Source organism: Sciurus carolinensis, chromosome 3, assembly GCF_902686445.1.
Source record: "Sciurus carolinensis chromosome 3, mSciCar1.2, whole genome shotgun sequence".
Lineage (NCBI taxonomy): Eukaryota > Metazoa > Chordata > Mammalia > Rodentia > Sciuridae > Sciurus > Sciurus carolinensis.
This window is the reverse complement of record NC_062215.1, coordinates 18,862,629-18,883,784: the sequence shown is the minus strand read 5'-3', so window position 1 is coordinate 18,883,784 and position 21,156 is coordinate 18,862,629. Positions and strand designations below refer to the sequence as shown.

General features: G+C 51.0%; 2 protein-coding genes across 8 annotated transcripts; one reads left to right on the top strand and one right to left on the bottom strand.

Annotated features, from left to right (window-relative positions):
• The first annotated feature begins 5,131 nt into the window (after nucleotides 1–5,131).
• Nucleotides 5,132–9,654, top strand: Tmub2 (transmembrane and ubiquitin like domain containing 2). 4 transcript variants are annotated; one of them, XM_047547223.1, is made up of 4 exons: nucleotides 5,144–5,261; nucleotides 5,814–5,873; nucleotides 7,457–8,023; nucleotides 8,255–9,654. In XM_047547223.1, the coding sequence occupies exons 2-4, from the start codon at nucleotides 5,839–5,841 to the stop codon at nucleotides 8,616–8,618; spliced, it is 966 nt and encodes a 321-aa protein (XP_047403179.1). In that variant the 5' UTR covers nucleotides 5,144–5,261; nucleotides 5,814–5,838; the 3' UTR covers nucleotides 8,619–9,654. The 4 variants fall into 4 exon arrangements, with proteins under 4 accessions (XP_047403181.1, XP_047403179.1, XP_047403178.1 ...); XM_047547225.1 differs by lacking the exon at nucleotides 5,814–5,873 and having other exon boundaries at nucleotides 5,132–5,261; nucleotides 8,255–9,652; XM_047547222.1 differs by lacking the exon at nucleotides 5,144–5,261 and having other exon boundaries at nucleotides 5,291–5,873; nucleotides 8,255–9,653.
• On the bottom strand, nucleotides 9,549–17,347 carry Atxn7l3 (ataxin 7 like 3). Of its 4 annotated transcripts, none has more exons than XM_047547218.1 (13): nucleotides 16,928–17,347; nucleotides 15,470–15,580; nucleotides 15,076–15,208; nucleotides 14,700–14,871; nucleotides 14,441–14,538; nucleotides 14,240–14,262; nucleotides 13,871–13,937; nucleotides 13,635–13,720; nucleotides 13,166–13,234; nucleotides 12,851–12,894; nucleotides 12,516–12,587; nucleotides 12,265–12,422; nucleotides 9,549–12,160 (listed from the first exon to the last, which is right to left on the bottom strand). In XM_047547218.1, the coding sequence occupies exons 2-13, from the start codon at nucleotides 15,518–15,520 to the stop codon at nucleotides 12,012–12,014; spliced, it is 1,122 nt and encodes a 373-aa protein (XP_047403174.1). In that variant the 5' UTR covers nucleotides 15,521–15,580; nucleotides 16,928–17,347; the 3' UTR covers nucleotides 9,549–12,011. The 4 variants fall into 4 exon arrangements, with proteins under 4 accessions (XP_047403174.1, XP_047403175.1, XP_047403176.1 ...); XM_047547219.1 differs by having other exon boundaries at nucleotides 13,871–13,916; nucleotides 16,928–17,346; XM_047547220.1 differs by having other exon boundaries at nucleotides 13,635–13,663; nucleotides 16,928–17,342.
• Nucleotides 17,348–21,156: the final 3,809 nt, after the last annotated feature.

Sequence of the window (21,156 nt, the reverse complement as noted above, 5' to 3'; positions counted from 1 at the left end):
ATCTCAAAAAATAAAAGGAGCTGGGGATGTGGCTCAATGGTTAAGTACCCATGGGTTCAATCCCTAGTACACCCCCCAATAATAATACTAACAATGATAATAAGAGGTGGAGAAATGAATTCTTGCAAATCTTGTTGGTGACAAATTACTTCTTTGGTGAGCAATTTGGCAGTATCTGTAAACACTGTTCCCCACTTACATAAAAGGCAGGCAAATACCAGAATAGTCATCTCAGCATTGCTTGCAACAACCTAACATGTGGGAGGGAGTTAAACAAGCCCATACTATGGCATACAATTTAGCCCTTACAAAGGGAGGTAGCCATAGCAAGATAGAACTGGGAAGAAATTCCAACTGACCAGCATGTGTATTGCCTTGAAAAGATTTTCAAGACTGTTGTTAAGGAGACAAAAACAGTTCGGGATATAATATGTACAGCAAACAAAACAAAACTCCATGAGAGTAAAATAGAAAAAGACCTGAAAGGTTGGTGACCAAGAATTCCCCTCTGGAGAAGGAAGAGAAACTGTGCTGATGGGATTTTTATTGTGGTATTTGAGTTTTTTTTAATAAAGGGGTATTCATGCATCCTGAAATTTTATATCATCTATCTCGATATATCTATGGCTCTCTGTACTTTTTTTTTCTTTCTTTCTTTTTGTGGGGCTGGGGATTGAACTCAACACCTCACACATGCTAGGCAAATGCTCTACCATTGAGCTATATCCATTCTCAGTCCTGTTTTTTAATAAAATGGATTTCCCAAAAACATTTATTTAAGGCAGCAGCCAGGATTTAGAGATATATTCACCATCTATAGCCATCATAATTATACATTAAAGGCATAAAATGCCTAAGTTCAATAATTAAGAAAAATAAACTACATCATGAAAATGTCCAAAGAGTTAAGATCCATTAAAATACTCTGTTAAACTGGGCATGGTGGTGCCTGTAATCCCAGCAGCCGAGGAGGCTGAGGTAGAAGGATCCCAAGTTAAAAGTCAGCTTCAGCAACTTAGTGAGGCCCTAAGCAACTTAGTGAGATTGTCTCAAAAAATAAAAAGGGCTGGGAACGTAGCTCAGTGATTAAGTGTTGCTGGGTTCAATCCCTGGTAACGAAACAAACAAAAACAACTTAGTTTTTAATTTTAAATATAATTGTTATTTTACCTGAAAGGAACCAGTATTGGGCATTGAGATAGTCCCTAGTGCGGGCTTTTCTTTCCTTGCTTTCCTCTTGCAATTTCTCCACCCCCAAAGACTCAACCCTAAAAGCCCCTCTTTCAAGACACCTTTTAACTTAGCTATATCTTTTTATTTATTATTATATCTTGTCTTTTGCTGGACACACTCCTCAAAGTCATCTCCTTGTCAGCTTCGTCCACTTTTCCAACCCTTCATCCCAAACTCTGGCATTCTGAGTCTGTCTCCAGCCCTAACCAGTCCTACCTTCTTCCTTTCCATCTATTTGACCTCACTGCCAAGACTATATTGAGACTTCACCTCTGGCCAGTAGATGACAGAAGTCTCTCAAGTTCCCGACCTCTTCCCATAAATCTTTATCAGTGAGCTGAGAATGTAGCACAGTGGTTGACCACTTGCTTAACAGTGCAAGGTCCTGGGTTCAGTCTCCAGTACTTGTGGGGAAAATCTGTATCAAGAAAGCTGAAATAGATTTTGGGGTCACAGGGGAAACATACACACACACACACACACAGTTCCTGATCTTAGGCAATTTGGTAAGACACAATAATAAAAAATGACAATGTAGTGTGATGTTATGGCAGATGTCAGTCCATGTAGTGGGGGGAGGGGAGAACATTGTGTGTTTACTTAAATGCACCCAAATGGGTGGGTCAGGTGCCCAGTGCCCTGGGTAGGCCAGATATCCCACCCACTGCCCGGGGCAAGCCCAGCCACCTGCTTGATCCTTCCCTACCTCCAAAGAACACTACTCAGTAATCACTCCCTTCTCAAATTGCCTTTCTCTTCACTTCTTCCCTTCTCTGCTTCTCCTTCTTGGCATACAAACATTTTTAGGATTCTCTCATCTCTTGCAACCTCCCCCATCTAGTCTATACTTCTCTAGACTATACCTTATATTTTTGGGGGGGAGGGAACTTCAGGGGTACCTCAACACACAGCTGGGAATAATGGAATTATATATAGCCTCTCCAGAGGACAATGTGACACTATGTATCAAAAACCTTAACAGCAGGGCACTGTGGTCCCCAGCAACTCCGGAGGTTGAGGCAGGAGGATAGCAAGTTCAAAGCCATCCCCAGCAAGACCCTGTCTCGGGCTGGAGATATAGCTCAGTCAGTAGAGTGCTTGCCTTGCAAGCACAAGGCTGTGGGTTCCATCCCCAGAACCACAAAAAAAAAAAAAAAAAAAAAAAGACCCTGTCTCAAAATTTTAAGACTCAGAGTGTAGCTCAGTGGTAGAGTACTTGCCTAGCATGTCCAAGGCCCTAGTTACAATCCCCACCAGTAGGAGAAAGGTGGGGGGAGCCAGACAGTGAAAGTGGGGACTCAAGCAGATATAAGCCAGGTGTACTAGTACACATCTCACAATCTCTACAACTTGGAAGGCTGAGGCAAGAGGATCACAAATTTGAGGCCACCCTTGGCAACTTTGTGAGACCCTGCCTCAAAATAAAAAAAAATTAAAAGGGCTGGGGACACAGCTCAGTAGCAGAACACTCCTGAGTTCAGTCCTCAGTGTTGGGGCGGGGGGATAAGCTCAGATACTTGTATATTGATGTTCATAACAGTATGATTCACAATAGCCAAAAGGTAGAAACAACCCGAATGTCCACAAGCAGATGAACAGATAAGGAAAAATGGTATATACATTCGGCGGAATATTACTTAATCTTTTTTTTTTTTTTTTTTTGTGGTGCTGGGGATTGAACCCAGGGCCTTGTGTTTGCGAGGTAAGCACTCTACCAACTGAGCTGCATCCCCAGCCCTTATTACTTAATCTTAAAAAGCAAGGAACTTGAGAGGCACAGTGGCACATGCTTGTCGCATATGCTTATAATCCTAGCTACTACTTGGGTGGATGAGGAAGGAGGTCCATGAATCCAAGGACAGCCTGGGCAACATAGCAGATCTCATCAAAAAGAAAAGAGAAAGAAAGCAGCGGTGGTGGTGGGGGACAAATACTATATGATTTCACTTAGGTGAGGTACCTAGAATAGGCAAATTTACAGACCAAAAGCAGAATAGAGGGTGAGGAGGAATGGGGAGTTACTGTTTAATGGGTGCAGAAAATGGACAGTAGTCATGATGGGTGCATAATGTTGTGAATTACTAAATGCCATGGAAGTATACATGTTAAAATAATTTTAACTATATATGTATACATGTTAAAGTAATCAAAAAAATTTTTTTTCAGTGTGGGATGAAAAAAATTTTTAAGGCCTCAAACATGCTAGGATTACACCCTGCCCTTGGGCTACACTTTCAGCTAAAATAAATTGTATATTATGAATAATTATCATACTAAAAAAACTTTAAAAAGAGCTAGACAACAAAATACATGTACTTTTTGATTCAATTTATTCAAAGTACAAAAAAAAAAAGCCTCTCAGAATGACACAAGCCTGTAATACTAGCTACTCAGGGGACTAAGGCAAAAGGATCATAAGTTCAAGTCCAGCCTGGGCAACCTATCTCAAAAAAAAAAAAAAAAAAAAGGGTTGAAGATGAAGGTCAGCAGTATATGGCCCCCAGAATCAATGCTCCAGTACCACACGCGCGCGCGCGCGCACACACACACACACACACACACACACACACACACAAAGGGGGGGGCATTGCCTGGATGGCACTCAATAACGTACAAAAAGAGGAAAAAATAATCTATGGTGACAGAATTGGCTACTCTTTTAGGTTAGTGGCTAGAAGAGGGCACGAAAGGGGTCAGCCGTAGAGTAATTTTCTATTGCTTGATGTGAGTGATGGTTCCACCCTAATGTTCACTTAGGTCTAAACCACCACCAAAAGTTCTTCCCTTATGTTTACCCCTGTCTGCATTATTTATACTTAAATCAGTAGTTCACCATAAACTGAGCACAGTGGAGCAAGCCTGTGATCGCGAGTTCAAGGCCAGCCTCAGTAATTTAGGGAGGCCCTAAGCAACTTCGTGAGACCCTGTCACTAAATAAAATATTTTAAAAGGGCTGGGGATGTATCTCAGTGATTACGTGTCCCTGGGTTCAATCCCTGGTACCAAAAATAAATAAATAAATAAATAAATAAATAACAGTTCACCATAAAACAAAACTCCTTAGCAAGTCTTTAGAAAAAAAATTAATCGTAAAAATCGGGATAAATTCTTGGATGTTGAAATTTTTCTTTTTTTGGTTCCTGCTTTTCTTGTGCTCTAACATTGTGCTAAATCTGTGTCTTCTTTGAAAGGCTTCCTCGAATTATTTATCAAGGTCCCACTCTTCATGCGCTGGATAACAAATAATTTGTCTCCTCGTCTGTCTTCCTGACTAAGCCAGAGCTGAGGGCGTTCTACTGCTGAGTTACATACCCAGCCCTTTTTCTTTTTTATTCTGGACAGGGTCTCCTTGAGTTGCTCAGGCTGTCCTCAAACTTACGATCCTCCTACCAGCCTTCCAAGTAGCTGGGAATACAGACATGCGCCGACTCAGAGATGAGTCCTTGGAGATCAGAAAGACCAGACCTAACTGATCCCACTAACCTGGAATTTGGGGCACGTTGCATAGTCGTAATGAATCCCATAAGCCCGGAAGGTACTGAGCAGGGATGGAAGAACCAGGATGGCAAAAGGGAAATCTCATTCAGGGTTTACCCAGTAGCGCCAACTAGGGCAAACCTTCCAGAAAGGAAGTCACGCCCCTTTCTCAAACACTTCCCTCAACTCATTCCCCCTCTTGGCCCTGCCTCTCTTCCCTAAGACCTAAGGCCCCGCCCACCAGGCGTGGCCCTGACCCCGGAGGGCCACGATCCCGCCAACAATGACTCCGCCCCTCCTTCCGCTGAGAAACCTGTCCCTTTTATTTAAAGATATGTTTACGTCAGTCCGTCTTACGTAGCTTTGCGTCATCAGTGCAAGGCGAGGAGGCGGGATTTCCTGTCCCTAGTTCTAACAGCTTCCGGGAAAGGCCGGAAGAGACCGGACCCTGAGCAAAATCGGGGATTGCCCGCCCTTCCCCCGGCCCGTACGGGAAGACGAGTCCAGGGGCCGACCTGGCGAAGTCAAAACATTTAGCCTGGGCTTTTCAGGTGAGGACCTCCTTCCTATCCAAGCACAGTACCAGTCCAAGTTCCTTTTCATTTCCCATGACTCCCCGCGTCCTCAAGCCCCGCCCCTAGTTCCCCAGCCCCGCCCCGAAGTTTGAGGGGTGTGGATGGTTTGTGACCCCCTCCCCATCATCGACTGGAAGAGCAGGGCTTGAGTACTGCGCCCTGGACCCGGCAGCCCTTTGGCTTCGGGGTTCATGGACTCCATTCCTTTGGCGTGGAAATAGGACCGCCCATACGCGGAGCCTTTGCCTCGGAAAAAGTAGGGTCCGGGTCCCCTGCTTACGGTGGTCAGGGTCGCTCACAGGCTGAGGAGAAAGCAAAGGCCTCCGAGTCAGGAGACCAGGGGTCCTACTCGGCCCCTCCCCACGACAGTACCCTGTGTTTGTGCAGTCGTTCTCGTCTCTTTCCGCCGCAGTTTCCTTTCCTGCAAACCACGGTTAATGGCATTAACCTTCTTACTATCGGGGAGTTAGTTGTGGGAGTGATACATAATTACTACCATTTGTTTATTGAACAATTGCAATGTGCCAGGCACTGTGCTGATTATTTTGCTTCAATGATTTCACGTCATCTTCAAAACAACCTTATGAGGTAGGTACTATTTTTAACCCATTTTACTGATGAGAAGGTTGAGTCTCTGGGAAAGTTGATTGAGGTTTCATAGCTAGTAAGAGACAAGGTTATAGTTTTGTTTTGTTTTCTCACTTCAGGGCCAGTCTGTTAAGTCAGGATGTGGAAACTATTCAGATGTTGATATGTTCCACAACTTTTTTTTTTTGGTACTGAAGATTGAACCTAGGAGCATCTAACCACTGAGCCACATCCTTATTCCTGTTTTGTATTTTTTTTAGAGACAGGGTCTCACTGAGTTGCTTAGGGCCTTGTGAAATTGCTGAAGCTGGCTTTCAACTCCATCCTCCTGCCTCAGCCTCCTGAACACTGTTGGGATTACAGGCGTGCACCACCACGCCCAGCTTTCCATAGTTTTTTTTTTTTTTTTTTTTTTTTAGTTTTTGATGAACCTTTATTTTATGTATTTATATGCAGTGCTGAGATTCAAACCCACTGCCTCATACATACTAGGCAAGTGCTCTACTACTGAGTCACAACCCCAACCCTCCACAAGTATTTCAAAGTAACTATTGTGGCATTATACTGGGCTCTTCAGTACAAAGAGAAATACATGTGATCCTTGTGTTCCAGGAGTCTAATAAGAGAAGTATAATGAAGTTTTATAGGTGCTGTGAGAATAGTCTGATAATGATAATCACCAGATGGATTTGTCCAGGGACAGCTGTGAACACAACAGATTCTCCAAGGGAAAAAGTAGGTACTCCAAGGACCAAGCAGAAATCCTTCCTAAGAAACTGCAGAGAGAGAACCTTCATAATATGACAGACCGAGGTAGGGATTGTGAGAGTTATTGTGGAATCATTTCCAAATCAGTTCCATGTAGACAGCGGTTTTTGCAGTTGTGAGCCCTCAGTGACCCAGAAGGGTAGTGTTTCTGGTGTTTGTCTCATATACTCCCCACGGCTGGCCAGAGAATTTGAGAGGAGGCAGAGTTACCATTTGCTTATGGCTCCTACAGAATTGCCCTTTTGGGGTAATCCAATTCTTCTGTTGACAATAAGTTAGTTTTCTTTAGCTCCTGACACCTGGGTACGGGCTGTGACCGTGAAAGAGATGGGACTCAAATGAGACAATCCAACAAGGGGGACTGTATAACACCTCCAAAGGTGCTCCAAAATAAAGTATTTCAGGATTTTTGGTCCCTCTGTCTCTCTGAAGTCAAATTGGGGGCTGTTCAGGGGGCACATTTGCTTGAGCAAGTGTTAGAAATCCTAGAGAAACTTGCTAAGTTCAAAGAAACAAATGTTTTCCCCATCAATGACCAAAAAAAGAAGTTGCAGCAGGCACAGCAGCAAAGCTCTGAGGCTTTCCTGATGATCTGTGTTCAGTGTGGGCATGGCATCTGTGAGCTAGTTTTGTGATAGAAACCAAGGCTAAGTCCTTAACTTGAGGTTGGGGGTCTAGAGTTAGGGAGGTTTGTTATCCTCCTACAGAACATTGAACTACACTTATTTTCAGGTCTGGCTCAGTCAAAACCTAAACTAGGGGCCTTGTTGCAACCCCTCTGGCTCTGCTGATGCTATTCCCCTTTGTTCCTGCAGCGTGGACCCGGTCAGCAACCAGGCCATGGAGCTCTCTGATGTCACCCTCATTGAGGGTGTGGGTAATGAGGTGATGATGGTGGCAGGTGTGGTGGTGCTGATTCTAGCCTTGGTCCTAGCTTGGCTCTCTACCTACGTAGCAGACAGCAGTAGCAACCAACTCCTGGGCACTATTGTGTCAGCAGGCGACACATCCGTTCTCCACCTGGGGCATATGGACCAGCTGGTGGCAGGCCAAGGTACCTCAGAGCAAACTGAACTCCCCCATCCATCAGAGGGTAATGATGAGAAGGCTGAAGAGACTGGCGAAGGTGGGGGAGACTCCACAGGGGAACCTATTGCTCAGGGTGGTGTGGAGTCCAGCCTTGAGCATCTCCTTGACATCCAAGGCCTGCCCAAAAGACAAGTGGGCACAGAGAACAGCAGTCCAGAAGCCCTGCTGAGATCTGAGGACAGCACCTGCCTTTCTCCCAGCCCCAGCCTCATCAACGTGCGGCTCAAGTTCCTCAATGATACTGAGGAACTGGCTGTGGCCAGGCCAGAGGACACTGTGGGTGCCCTGAAGAGGTGAGTGGGCTGGAAAGTGGGAGGCTGCTGATGTTCCATGTCCCCAGACCTTGGCTCCTCTGAGGAGACTGGTATAGAATTGAGAGCAGCAGGGATCACAAAACTAAGGGTGGAGGAGACTTCCTCAGAAATCTACCCATCAGTTTTTCCCTTTGCCCGCCTTTGTTGGTCCAGGCCTGTTTATCCTGTTATGCCTCAACCTCTGTCTTTCCTTCTCTTTCATCTTTGCAGCAAATACTTCCCTGGACAGGAGAGCCAGATGAAATTGATCTACCAGGGCCGCCTGCTGCAGGATCCAGCACGCACACTGCGTTCCCTGAACATTACTGACAACTGTGTGATTCACTGCCACCGTTCACCCCCAGGGGCACCTGGTACAGGCCCCTCAACTTCTCTGGCACCCTCAGTCACTGAGCCACCCAGCCTTGGCATCAGTGTGGGCAGTCTCATGGTGCCTGTGTTTGTAGTGCTTTTGGGCGTGGTCTGGTACTTCCGGATCAATTACCGCCAGTTCTTCACAGCACCTGCTACTGTCTCCCTGGTGGGTGTCACAGTCTTCTTCAGCTTTCTCATATTTGGGATGTATGGACGATAAGGACATAGGGAGAAAATGAAAGGCATGGTCTTCTTCTTTATGGCCTCCCCCTTTCCTGGCTAGAGCTGGGCCCAAGGGCCTGGGAGGGGAGGGGTGGAAAGGATGTGGTGAGCACCCCATCCATAGGACACAGGAGGCAGGTATGGGGCCTCCTCTCATGTCCACAGGGGTACAGACATCCCCTCTGTGCAGGCACAACTCAGGTAGAAACAAGGATGTCATCTTCCTATACTTTTAGAATCCTGAAGGAGCTCAGAGCCAAAGGCCAAGCTAAGTGGAAAGGCTGGGCTTTTATTCCCTCCCAGCTGTGGCCCTAGTCCTTCCTAGTGTCTTGCATGTCTGTCCTGTAGCACTCAAGGCCACCTGCCAGGGCAGCCCAGCATGGCCCTGGTATACTTCTGTAGGGAACCTGGAGTATCCTTCCATTCCTTAGTCAAGTGTTGGGTCTCTTGAGACAGGGATGAAGGTTGTGCCAGCTTACCCTATGGGTACCCAGCTGCACTCCACCACCTCCCTCTACCCCTGTAACAGGAATAGGGTGTTCTCCCTCTTTCAAAGCACTTTGCCTTTTTTTTTTTTTTTTTTTTTTTAATACTCTGTAGAGCTCAGTCAGGAAGGGGATTGGGACACAAGGCCAAGCCCCTAGCATTGGGAGAGGCCAGGCCACAGCTGCTGCTACCCTAGGCCTAAGGCTGTAAGCAAGACAGCACTGGCCCTCAGCCAGCACCCTACCCTGCCTGACTCCAAGGACGAGCTCTGGGTATGGATCACTGGGCCCTGGGCCCTTGCCTCTGGGACTCTTGGATGGAGGGCCAGTGTCTGATTAAATAAAAATTCCATTTTGTGGCTACGGAGCCTCTTTCTGTGACATTAAGAGAATGGCTTTACTCTGCCCCCAGCAACATGGTAATGAGGGTGGGTAGGCCAGGCTACCAACGGGAGATGCAGTTTATTTACACCAGCAGCCATGGGGGCAGAGGGGAATACACAGCGTTTACAAAGTTAGCTACCTGTACAGGATGGATTACATATGCAAAAATAAAAATCTCAAGACCACAGGACAGCGTGAGCCCCACCCCCCTCCCCCAATGACCCCAGCATGCGGTAATGCCAGGCGGGTGGCCCCTGGGCATGCGGGGGGGAGTGATGCATGGAAGGAAAAGCCACCGGCCATGGAAATTAGTACAGAACCCCCCCACACACACTCAGACACATGATAGGATACAGGGTGGACGACACCTAGCCGGGGCGGGGAGGATGGGAATTGAAACCCACACAGCCTGCTGTTAGAGGGAGGGGGTGGGGAGCTCCTAGCCCCTGTTCAACTACATGGTAGGGGGGGCACTCTCCCCAAAAGGAAAGGGGTTTGCTCCCTCAGGGTCCCTGCTGGACCAAGCCCATCTCTTACCCAGCCTGGGCAGGGGGCTCTGCCCTGAGGGTGGGCCAAGGAACAATGGGGAAGGTTATGTGGACAAACCAGTTCCCAAACTACTCCCCACTTCTCCCTCCTCTGACTAGAGGGGGAAAGTGGGAGGCCAGAGGGGAAAGGGTATGTTAGGGCCTGAGCTACAGCTGCCTCTCAGAAGGGAGAGTGGCTCTAGGCCTTCCTCCCTTCACCTTCAACCAACTCCCAAAACTTCATTTGGAAGTGGCTGGAGGCCTGCTGAGATCCTCCTCTCCCTCTGGCTTCCCCTTAGAGGGAAAAGGCTGTGAAGGGCCAAGACCAGAGGAGCCCAGGCCCCAGGATTTATTCTAACTCCTGCCAAAATTGGTTTGGCTTTTTAAAAAATAATCACAATGCTTGGGTTAAAAACCAATTTGTAACCAGGCATCAGCCACAATCAGAACAACCCCAGGGGAAGACTGGGGTTCCAGACAGGGTATTGCAGCCCTATCTCTGTTGTTCCCTTAACCCTCTAGGGTCCCTAACCCAAATCAGTCCAACCAGTCCTGGGTACTAGCTACCCAAATGTAGGAGTGGCTCCTCCTGGGAGAAGGGCAGGGGACACGTCCAGCAAGTGCCAGATAATTCGGCTCAGGGTCAGCTCCATCCCTGTGTCAGTCAGCTCTGCTCCCAGCCCAGATTGCAGTCCTCCAGCTCGGCTCCTGGGGGTGGTGTAGCCCTCGTGGAGGTGGGACGGTACATCTTTTCAGGATGTAGACCAGGCAGGTGGGCACACTGGCATGACAGTCCCAGAGAAGCAATGATACCCTTCCCCCTCCACTGACAACCCAGGGCACAGAGACCACCCTCTTCCCACCCTACTCCTAGCAAAGGGGGAGAGGCACAAGATTAGGATTTTCCTCAGAGCCCCAAACCACAAGTACAGAATAAATAACTTAAAAGCGGCGAAGGAAGGGGAAACAGGGCAGGCTTTGGAGGCAGGAGCATTGAGAGGAACTGAAGCTGGTCAAGGTGAAGGAGTGGCAAGCAGCAGCTGGGAACTCAGGCTGCCCCAGCAGGGCAGTGGGGCAGGGTGGGCAGGAGGAACATGGGGCCACCCCAGGAGGGTGAGGCTGGGCCCCTTCCTGGGGCAGGGAATGAGGTAAGAAAACATTTCAAATAAAGCAGCACCGTTCCCTCTCACCTTGGGGCCCCACTCCTCACCAGCCCTGGGTCAGGGAGGGATGGAAGGGGGGAGTAATTCTGATACACAACTCCCTCCTCCTATCCTCCCCTTCCCATTCCTTGAAGCTGTAGAGGCTGGAGGCCCTTTCCTGGCACCCAACAACAAAAGGACAGCTCAGGGTCAAGGAGGCCCACGGGGATCGAGGGGAAAGGGCTGCCCTGTGAGGCAAGGAAGGCGGCGGCAGTTCTGGACGCCTACCTCAGCAGACAGCACTCTGTGCCTGCCACCCCTGGGACTGGGGGCACTTGATAGGACTCTGCACAAAGACAGGACATGCCCAGCCCTGCCCCTCAGCTCCAAGCACCGGACCCATTCACATTGCTGAGGGCAGCCAGGGGAGGCCCCCTCCAGGCTCAGCTTCCAACCCACAGCCTCCCGGGTAGCCATAATGCCCCTCGGCAGGGCTTAGTCCAGTTCCTGGGGTGGGGGGCAGGCAGTGCGCTGGCACAGTGCCCAGGTCAGGCCCCTGGCCTAGCTGGACATCCAGTAACTCACAGAATAAATAGGAAAACCGCCTCCCCACCAAACTTATGTCCAAGGCATAATGAGTCCAGGTCTGAGTCCTGCACGCCGAGGGGTCGTGCTCTATTGCAGAGGACCCTGACACCCCCCAGGGGCGCATAAATGGATCCTCTGCCTGCCTGGCCCACCAAACTTCCCAAGCCCAAACCCCCAGCAGCCGTCCATTTGCCAGGCTATGCCACCTGGGTGGGGGTTGGGAGAGAGGGCTCTGCTCAGCCAAAGGCTATCCCTTGCACCCAAGTCAGTTGATGTCATCATAGATGCTGGGCGTTGGGGGTGCCGGTGGCTTTGGCTTCTTCTTCTTGTTGGAGCCCAGGCCAGAGGCAGTCCCTACCAGGCTCAGATGGGATTTCTTTTTCTTGGTTTTCCTTGACTCGGAGCTGTTGGTACCTGCACAGAAAAAGTTATAAGGGATGAGAACAGGGTTGTGGCAGGAGAAATGGTACTCCATGAATTGGGACAGAAAATTCCTAGGACCCAACTGTATCACATACCTAGACCCCATCCCTGATTTTCACTCGTCTTGGAGGAGCCTGAATCAGAGGGTGAGAGATCAGAGGAGCCATCCCACTGAAGCCGGCTGATCAGGGCCTGGCTGTCGGTCATATCAAAGCTGTCATTATCCAGGGAGCTCTCAACCTCCGGAAGGACTCTGGAAAGGGGAGGGATCAAAAAAGGGCTTTAGAGATACCCATCACCATCCTAACCTACTACAACCCACCACCCTTCTGGAAGGGTCACTTACGCTGAGGGCCCAAGGAAATAAATCCGCACAGTTCGCCTCTGCTCATCCGTGTGCTGGGGGCAACGCAGAGACCTGGTGGGGATGGAATTATCAGACCCTGACAAAACAGGAAAGGACCTGAGGAACTCAGGGAGAGCCCCTCCCCTCAGCAGAGGCAAAAGTGACAGGGAAGGGGTAAGTGGAGAGCACCCCGACAGAGGCCTAAGGCCTGATCATTGGAAGAGGGGAGGGAAAGGGCGGGAGCCCCATTGCTCAAGTCCAAGGGTACTCCTGACACATGCCCAGAGTGAGTGTGCAGGAGGGCCCCCGGCCCCCTTTCTAGGTTCTGTTCTCACCTTGTGCACATCTTCTTGGTGTGTTCAGAAATCACCCCACATTGCTGGAAGAGGAATATAAGCTGAAAGGAGGGATGGAGGGAAACCTACTCTAGACACTAGATGCTCCCTTCCGCATCAAGGCTAGACTGCACACGCAGGAATGGCCCCAAGGTGTCCATATAGTCCAGACCACTGTGGGCCAGGAAATCTACTTCTACTTCTAGAGTAAGAATTCTAAGGCTCTAACTGCTGTCACCAGCATCCTCCAGGGTGTTGACCTCTGCCTGTGGCTCCAGCCCACTCCCAAAGGCCTCCCCTGCCCCAGTTCCTCACCGTGGTGAGCAGGCTACGCAGCTCCTCTGGCCCCAGGGTCTCATAGCTGATCCCAGTTGAGTTGCTATACTGTGAGAGAACCAGAAGTACAGGTCAGAGAAGTAAAGCAGCAGCAGACAAAAAAGGGGGCATGGAGGCTGGGAATGTACATCAGTGGTAGAGCACTTGCCTAGCACATGTGAGGTCCTGGGTTCAGTGCCCAGTAAAACACACACACACACACACACACACACACACACACACAGGGAGGAACAGAGAAAGTCCCTCCCATTCCTGCCTCTGTGATAGAGTGAGTTCTTTCATTCCACCTGCACACAGATAAGGGAATAGGACACAGAAAGAACAAACACAAGACTCAAACAGCCTGATTAACGCTTCTGGCTGTCAGCATTCTGATCCTACTTCTCCAAATCCCAGTCACCTCACAAGGACAATGAAAAAGAATGTAAGGCGGGCAGCCTCTACTCACCTTAAAAGGATCCGAATTGCTAAGTTCCCCTGAAGAAGAAAAAAGAAGGGGAAGGGTGTTTGATGCAGAGGTACAGACAGAGAACCCTGAAAATAACCAGAGAGGAAGTGGGGGGTGACAGAAGGATCACAGGCCCTCCCTCCACACCCCTATCCCCCAACTCCCTCCACCCTCCCCCGAAAATGAGTCCCAGAAGACACAGCTAGCAGCACCCCTGTCGCTCCAGCCCCACTTACCATTTTTGTGTTTTAAAGACTTGGATCTTCGAGGGGAATTGGGGTTCTGGAATGGGAGATACCATAGCTTTGGGGAAAGGGCAACCATAAGGGGGAGCCGAGAACCCAGGGAAGGAAAAAAGATTTGACAAAGAAATATCCTCAAATTCCTATTCTTCTCCCCCATTAAGAGGCCTGTCTGCCTATATTTCCTCCCCCATGCCAAGGCCTCTGTTGACCCCTGCCCACCACATACACACCCTCATCCCCGAACCCAAAGAGGCCCCCAGTGACCTCAGACTTGAGTCAAGACACCCGAGGACTCCCTGCCCATAGGGGAGGGTATCTGTCCTTCGCCCAAATTTCCCCCATGCTCGCCCCAGCTCTCACCTTGTCTGATTTTCTTTTCTTGGCTATGGGGGAATGAAAGGATATAAGGAAAGGTTACTTTTAAGTGTTCAACCTAAGAGTATTTAAAGAAAACTGCAAAAGCACACTCTCCCTATCATTTAAAACAGTAATTTGTGACCAAAGTATACCCAATTCCTGCTCATCCCAGTGTCCCCCAAGATCCCCCAGGTCCCCAAACACCTTTCTTCTCTGAGCCATAAGACCAGTCGTTGTCATTGATGTCATCATTATCCTCTTGGTCACTCTCAGACTTGTTCATGTTGTTGCTATTGGCAATCCTGCCAAGGGTAAGGGAGAGAAAGGGTTAAAGTGCCTACAACTTGTATAGTGGAACATCTAGGGTCAAGAACAACCCACCCTCTGTATCCTACAAGCGCCCCTACGGGCCTACACCAAGGTACAGGCTGCAAAAGATGAGCAACTTTAGTTCTATCCTCACCGGCGGTTGGCGATTCGGCTGCTGTTCCGCCCCATTCCCAGGCACTTCTCCAGATGGGGAGCAAAGCGGGAGGCGGCAATGCTGCGGCTGCAATTGGGGCAAACACACTCCTTGCTCTTCCACTGGTTGAAAACCTGTCCAAAGATGTCCAACCCAGGCTGGTCCACGATCTCTGGGGACAGGAGAGGCGTGGCGATCAGGGTGGGCAGGGAACCCTCTCCTCATTCCCACCCGTGCTGTCCCATGGCCTCTTCAAAACCCCCTGCCTAAGCTTGCAGGAGTACCAGGATCCACAACTAGAGTAGTTTCCAGAGAAAGACCCTCCATGCACTCTTTGGGCAGGGCTAGACTTCTCTCCTTCCACCCTGAAGCTCACCAAAATCCTTCATGCTATCGGGGTCTGTGTCGTCCAGGAAGAAGTAGCCACACTTGACAGCTCGGTGTACCTCAAAGCAAAATCCCAAACAAGAATCCTCGACCAGGTCCGCATATATCTCCTGAGCGATGGCCTGAGCCCCAGAGGAAAACATCCACAGTCACAAGAGTCACAGACCTCTGGACTGCCAGTGACTCTCACCAACCAAATCTCCTGGCCCTGGCCAAATATCATGCTTTCTTTGCCATTTTCCCCATCTTGATTTTGAATTCTTTCTTCTTCCCTTTAAGGAACAAGGCTGACTACCCAAATTCCTCTTTGGTGTGGATGCCAGATATAGTGACACAGAGACACCAAGAGAAAGAACTAGAGGCACACGTGGGGGAGCCCTCACCTCTAGTTTGCTGTTATCCAGGCCAGACAAAGACATTTCCTCCATTTTCATTTGTAAACTCTTGTGGAGACGGTGCTCTGACTGCTCATAGCACAGCGGGCGGCAACACGGCTGTACACATGGGGATGGGGGTGTTGGTGTGAGTCCAAGGTACCTCTGAAGACTGCCACTTCCCCTCACCTCAATGCCCAGGGCTTAATCCGGGCATCAGAGTATCTCCCTCCCAAAGACCCAGGACCACTAAGTCTCACTGGTCCCTCAGGGCCTGAAACCCAGAGGTAACCTAGTCCTTTCCAGGCCTGATATCAGGCCTGGTCTCTACTGCCAATCAGTGTCTGGATCTATAGGAGGCAGCAGCTCACCCCAGGTCCCCAAAACTCAAACCCCTCTTTGATACCCATGGTGCAATGCAGCAGGGGGAGGAGAAGGAACTCTTAAGGCCTCAAAGCAAACCCACAGGGTGTGGCAAAGAACTGCACAGACTCCTAAAGACACCCCCTTCCCTAAAGGCTCTCCTCAGAGTCACCTCTGCTTTCAGCCAGGATGTCCACTTGGGGGGGTACTGCTACCAGAAGTAGGAATGGCCCTAAGACCCTACAACCTTCACCCCACTGTCTTTCCTTGAAATAAGCTTGCCACTGCTCGGAGAGGAGCAGAGATCAGAGAAGCACAGAGTCAAAGGGGCATTTCCAGCCACCTGGAGCAGAAGGGGGTAGAACCCTGTGGGATGGCACTGGAGGAGTGGGCACTCCCCTTACCTGTTCTTCTTTTAGATAACACCCTCCCTCCCTCAGGACCAGCCCGGAAGTCTCTCCAAGAGCCCCAAAGTCCAGAAACCCCCACCAAAGGATTCAGAAACAGCGCCCACAGTCCGGGGGCCCCTCTGAACGGTGGGTACTAGTTTAAGGAGCTGCCGGCCTAGAGTGGGGTGGGGACTGACAAACGAGCCAGGGGCACTGGGAAGGGTAGGAGGCCGGGCCGCGGCTCTTCCCCCGTCCCTGCGGCACTGCTGCTGCATCATACCGACTGGGGGGAGGAGAGTCGAGCCGCCCGAGGCCGGCGCCGGGCCGGGACAGACCGACCCCCAGAGAGTGGGCAGAGTGGGACGCGTCCCGGCCCCTCTCCGTCCCCGCCTGCCGACAGCACCGGCCGGCCGGGGAGAGGAGTCCGGGAGGGTGTCTATTGTCCCGGGGGCTGGGGCCTGGCTCCCTAACAAAGGCCCCGCGCCCCCTCCCCGGCCAGCCCTGCCCCGCCCAAGGGGGACCCAGCCAGGGGGAGAGCAGGGGGCCCGGGCCGGGCCGGGAAGCCGGGGGAAGCCGGGCGTTTCCGCGTCGGGCCGGGGGGAGGGGAAGGGGCGCTGACCCAGACCTGGGGGGAGGGGGCCCAAGCCCCGCCTCGGGCCCCGCCCCCCGCCCCCCGCAGGCCCCTCCCCCGTTCCCGTCTCCGTCCCGTACTCACCCCGCCCGGGGGGCCGCGCCGGGGCCCGGCGGCCTCTCAGGGCCGCGTCCTCCGGCGGCGGCGGCGGCGGCGGCTGCTCCGGAGCCCCATGTCCGTCGGTCCGTCCTCGCCTCTCCCCGGGGCCCAAGGCCCGGGGCCGGGGGGTCGGGCCGCCCCCCCGCCTCGCCGCCTCACCGGGCGGCCATGGCCCCTTCCCCTCCCTTCTCGTCCCGTCGCCGCCTCCTCCTCCTCACCTCACCCCGCCCGCGCGCAGTCCGCGCGCCGTCCGCGCGCCCCTCCCCCCGCCCCCCACTCCAGCCCGCCTCTCCCGGGCGGGGGGTGCGGCGCGAGCCCGGAGCGCGCGCGCGTGCCGCGACCGGAGGATGGATGGATGGAGCGAGCGAGAACGCGAGCGTGCGCGCGCGCTCCCCTCTCCCCCTCCCTCCGCGCGGGCGCGAGGCCAGGCGCGAGCGCGCTCCAACCTCCTCCTCTTCCTCCTCCCGCCCCTCCTCAACACCCCGCCCTCGCCCTCCCTTCCTCTTCCTTCTTTCGCTTTCGCGCGCCCAGCGACGGCTCGCGCCTGCTAGAAGGGCCCGAGCGCGTGCATCTGCCCCGCGGCCGCAGCTCGGCAGCATTTGCTCCAGGGGGCGGGGACCGGGAGGGGAGGAGGGGCGCCACGCCGCCGTCCAAAGTACCGGCGGACGGGGACGGGGGCGGAGAAATGGGCGGGGTCTTCGTGGACTAGCCCAGCCAATCGCCGTGTCGTTTCGGCCCCGGAGGCCCAATAGGAGGGGGGTGGGTGGGGCAGCGTTCAAGGTGAGGTGCGCGGTGCGCTGGGGGCGGAGACGTTGTGCCGTCCCGGCCGGCTCAGGGGCGGGGGCAGCGGGTGGCGTCGAAAGAGAGCGCCGGCTCCCAGCCGAGCCTGGGACGCCTTCCGGCCCAGGCTCCCCCGCCCTTCCCTCGGGGCTCCCCGCTCTTTCCTCCCCCCTGTCCGCTCCCCACTTTTACCCCGAGGCGTGCAGCCACTTCTATGAAGCGGACGGATTTGAAGTGGGGCGCAGTTAAGACCTGAGGGCGGAAAACCCTGGGAGCCGAAGAGACTCGTTCGCGCTCGTTTTCCCGGTTTCTGGGCGGGTCTCAGCCCCTTCAGGCCTGCGAACCTACAAGCTCCCGCGATGAGGGTCCACCGCTGAGGGCGGAGGCCGAGCTGCGCTCTTCTGAGCGAAGCGCCCTCCCCACTCATCCTAATTTAGATCCCACACCTGCTCGCCTTTCCTGCTTCCGGAACTCAAGCTGGACCCCCTAGTGTCAGTCTGCCTGCCGGACACTGGCCAGACCCTTCCCCCGACGCAGTGGTATTCCCCTGGGGGTGCCCATTCCGCACCCTTTCAGTCCCCTCTTACCTTCCGGAGGAACGAAGCTTTTCTCAGCTGCTGTAGATTCCTAGACTGGCTCTTCCATCTCGGATAATCTTGTCTGGTGCCCTAGAATGATTGTGTGACAGCCCTCTTCCCTCAGGAGATAGGATTAAAGTCTGAAATCACATATTTTGAGACCATCATTGGGTCTTTAGTCTCCAAACATTTCTTGAGGTATATAATATTTCGAAGGAGTCGGATCTGAATTTAACTCCCTGGAAATGGCAAATGAATTCCCTGTACCTCAGTTTCTTCCATTGTTAGTGGAATATGTATCATTAGGTTGTGAGGATTAACAAGCCAGTGCGTGTGAGACTCGTAGGTCAGTGTAAATGCTTGGTAAATCTTAAGTTAACGGGCTGCTGGTGCTGGGATACAAAGATGAAATAAAACAGTTGTGCTTCCTCAAGAAACTTAAAATCTAGTGGAATAGAAAAACTTGTCGGAAAATAATTGCATAATAGTGTGATAAAAACAAAAAAGACATATACAGAGTTCAGAAACCGCCAGGAAGAAGCACCAAAGGATGTAAAAGAATTGGTCAAGAAAGGCTTCTTGCAGGGAAAGATGAACCAGAAGGTCAAGACAGCATTAGATATCCCAACAGTAAGCTTCAGAATATGGATCAGTCTTGGGGATGTAGGGAACATAGGAATGGGTCAGGGAGCTGCAGGAGGTGAGCAGGCCAGATCATATAGGTCTAAGGGTGCACCAAGGAGTTTATGGGCTTTAACCCTGCAGGCAGTGAGGAGTCCTTTAAGGAAATTGTTTGACCAGACTTGCACTTTAAGTTGATCATTCTGAGAAGCAGTAGATTTTCATCATTGGCTGAACTGTATGGGGTAAAGGAGAGGGAGGCTCTGAAAACTCCTTTAACCAGTATGAGGAACTCTGCAGAGGATGCAGGAGTATGACAAGTTCAATTTGGGATACATTGGCAACTGGTAAAGACTCGGAAGGTGGTTGAACTTGAATCTAGAGCAAAGGAGTTAAGGTCTTTAGGAACTTATACAGCATGGCATCAGCCTTCCTTGCCTCTTGTCTTTTACCTCCCTTTGAGGAATTCTCTAGTCCAGTGATGCTGCTTTATTTCTTAACCTAAATATATCCATAGTGTCCTCCCCTAAGGAATGCCCAAGAAACCTTCCTGGCTCCTCCCTCTTTACCTAAATTCTTCCTCATATCCCCTCCTGTGGCCATTCTCATACCAAACTTTTTTGTTGTGGTGGTGCTGCTACTGGGATGGAACCGAGGACCTTGCACATGCTAAGCAAGTGCTTTAATCACTGAGCTGCATCCCCAGCCACTCATATCAAACTTCTTTACAAGTGGATTGCACTATTTATTTGGTGCTTGGCCTGGGTTGTTTTGTGGTGGTGACCTCTTTGGGCGCACGCCCAGTCTCCACAGTTAGTACCACTTAATAAACACTAGGAATTGAGCTGGTTCTGGCTCTGGGTGAGGCTCTGGGGTTACAGCAACAAGGGAGACACACGGACCTTGTCTTAGTGGAGCTGACAGCCTAGCAAAACCTGGCTTGGAAGAAACAAGAAACAAGTCTAAGTGTGGAGGTGTCCAGGTCTAGGTGGCTGAAGAAACATATGACATGGAGACCTTTTTTGTCAGGAGTTCAGGGGCCTCTTCTCTCCCCGGAGGAAGTGGCTCTCTAAGTAGAGCCCTGAATGAACTAGGCAGAGAGGACAGCATGTGTATGGACCTTAGAAGAGAAGGTGGTATGTTGGAAGCATAGACAGCTAATGTGACTGGAGTTGGGGCAGAGAGCCCAGCAGGAGCAGTGGACCCCCCTGCATCCTGAACCTGTGAGCTATACTTAGTCACTCATTGAGACCATTTTTCTTGGGTATCATATACATGCCATGCAGCTTTAAGTAGTGGAATTACTATAATGAACAAGAAAGTAAAGAATCTCCTTTGGAAGATAGACAATAGATAAGTAAAAAAAATAAATAAACAAGGAAATGTAGGAGGAGGGCTTTTTGGGAGGTTGGTCAGGAAAGGCTTGTCTGTGAGGTAACATTTGAGCTGAGGCCTGAAGGATGAGAAAAACAGTTATGTGTATGAGAAGTACAAAGGCCCTGTGGTAGGCATGCTCAAGAAGCAAAAGAGAGACCACTTAGCTGGATCATTGTGAATAATTAGGAAGAATGGGGCAAAAGGAGAGAGAGGATGCAGGGTCCAGGCCTTGTATGGCTGTGGTAAATTTTAAGTACCAGAGTATTCCGAAGAAAACTTCAGAAAACTCTGAAGTAATCAGAGTTTCTTTGTTTTGTTTTGTTTTTGAGTCTCACTGTGTTGCCCAGGCTGGCATAGAGTTCCTGTGCCCACCTCAGCATTGCAAGAGCTGGGACTACAGTGAGTACCACCCTGCCTAATTTTTCATTTTTTTGTTTGTTTGTTTGGTTTTGGCATTAGGATTGAACATAGGGGCATTCTGCCATTAAGCTAAATCCCACCCCTTTTATTTTTTATTTTTTATTTTAAGACAGGATATCACTGAATTGCCCTGACTGGCCTTGGCCTTGCATCCTCCTGCCCTAGCCTCCCTAGTCACTGGGATTGCAGGTGTACACCAATCCACACAGCCAAATTTAATTTATTAGACACCTTTGGCTGCTGTGTGCAGAATGGACTGTAGGGGGCAAGAGTGTAAATAGGAAGACCCGTTTAAGAAGGTCTTTGCAGAAGTTGGGTGATGGTGATGGCCTCCACTAGGACGGGAATGGCAGTTGTGAGAAGGATAGACAGGTTTGAGAGAGATTTAGGTAGTGGAATGGACAGGTGTAGGTGATGGGCATGCAGATGAAAGAGGGA

What these genes read in the sequence shown, in the direction of transcription:
- Tmub2 (XM_047547223.1), top strand. Translation starts at nt 5,839, where the DNA reads ATGATTTCACGTCATCTTCAAAACAACCTTATGAG. An exon ending in CTTCAAAACAACCTTATGAG is followed by an intron (nt 5,874 to 7,456) that starts GTAGGTACTATT and finishes TTGTTCCTGCAG; the next exon opens with CGTGGACCCGGTCAGCAACC. An exon ending in ACTGTGGGTGCCCTGAAGAG is followed by an intron (nt 8,024 to 8,254) that starts GTGAGTGGGCTG and finishes TCATCTTTGCAG; the next exon opens with CAAATACTTCCCTGGACAGG.
- Atxn7l3 (XM_047547218.1), bottom strand. Translation starts at nt 15,520, where the DNA reads ATGAAAATGGAGGAAATGTCTTTGTCTGGCCTGGATAACAGCAAACTA. An exon ending in AGCCGAATCGCCAACCGCCG is followed by an intron (nt 14,539 to 14,699) that starts GTGAGGATAGAA and finishes TACCCTTGGCAG; the next exon opens with GATTGCCAATAGCAACAACA. An exon ending in TGCGTAGCCTGCTCACCACG is followed by an intron (nt 12,895 to 13,165) that starts GTGAGGAACTGG and finishes TTCCTCTTCCAG; the next exon opens with CAATGTGGGGTGATTTCTGA.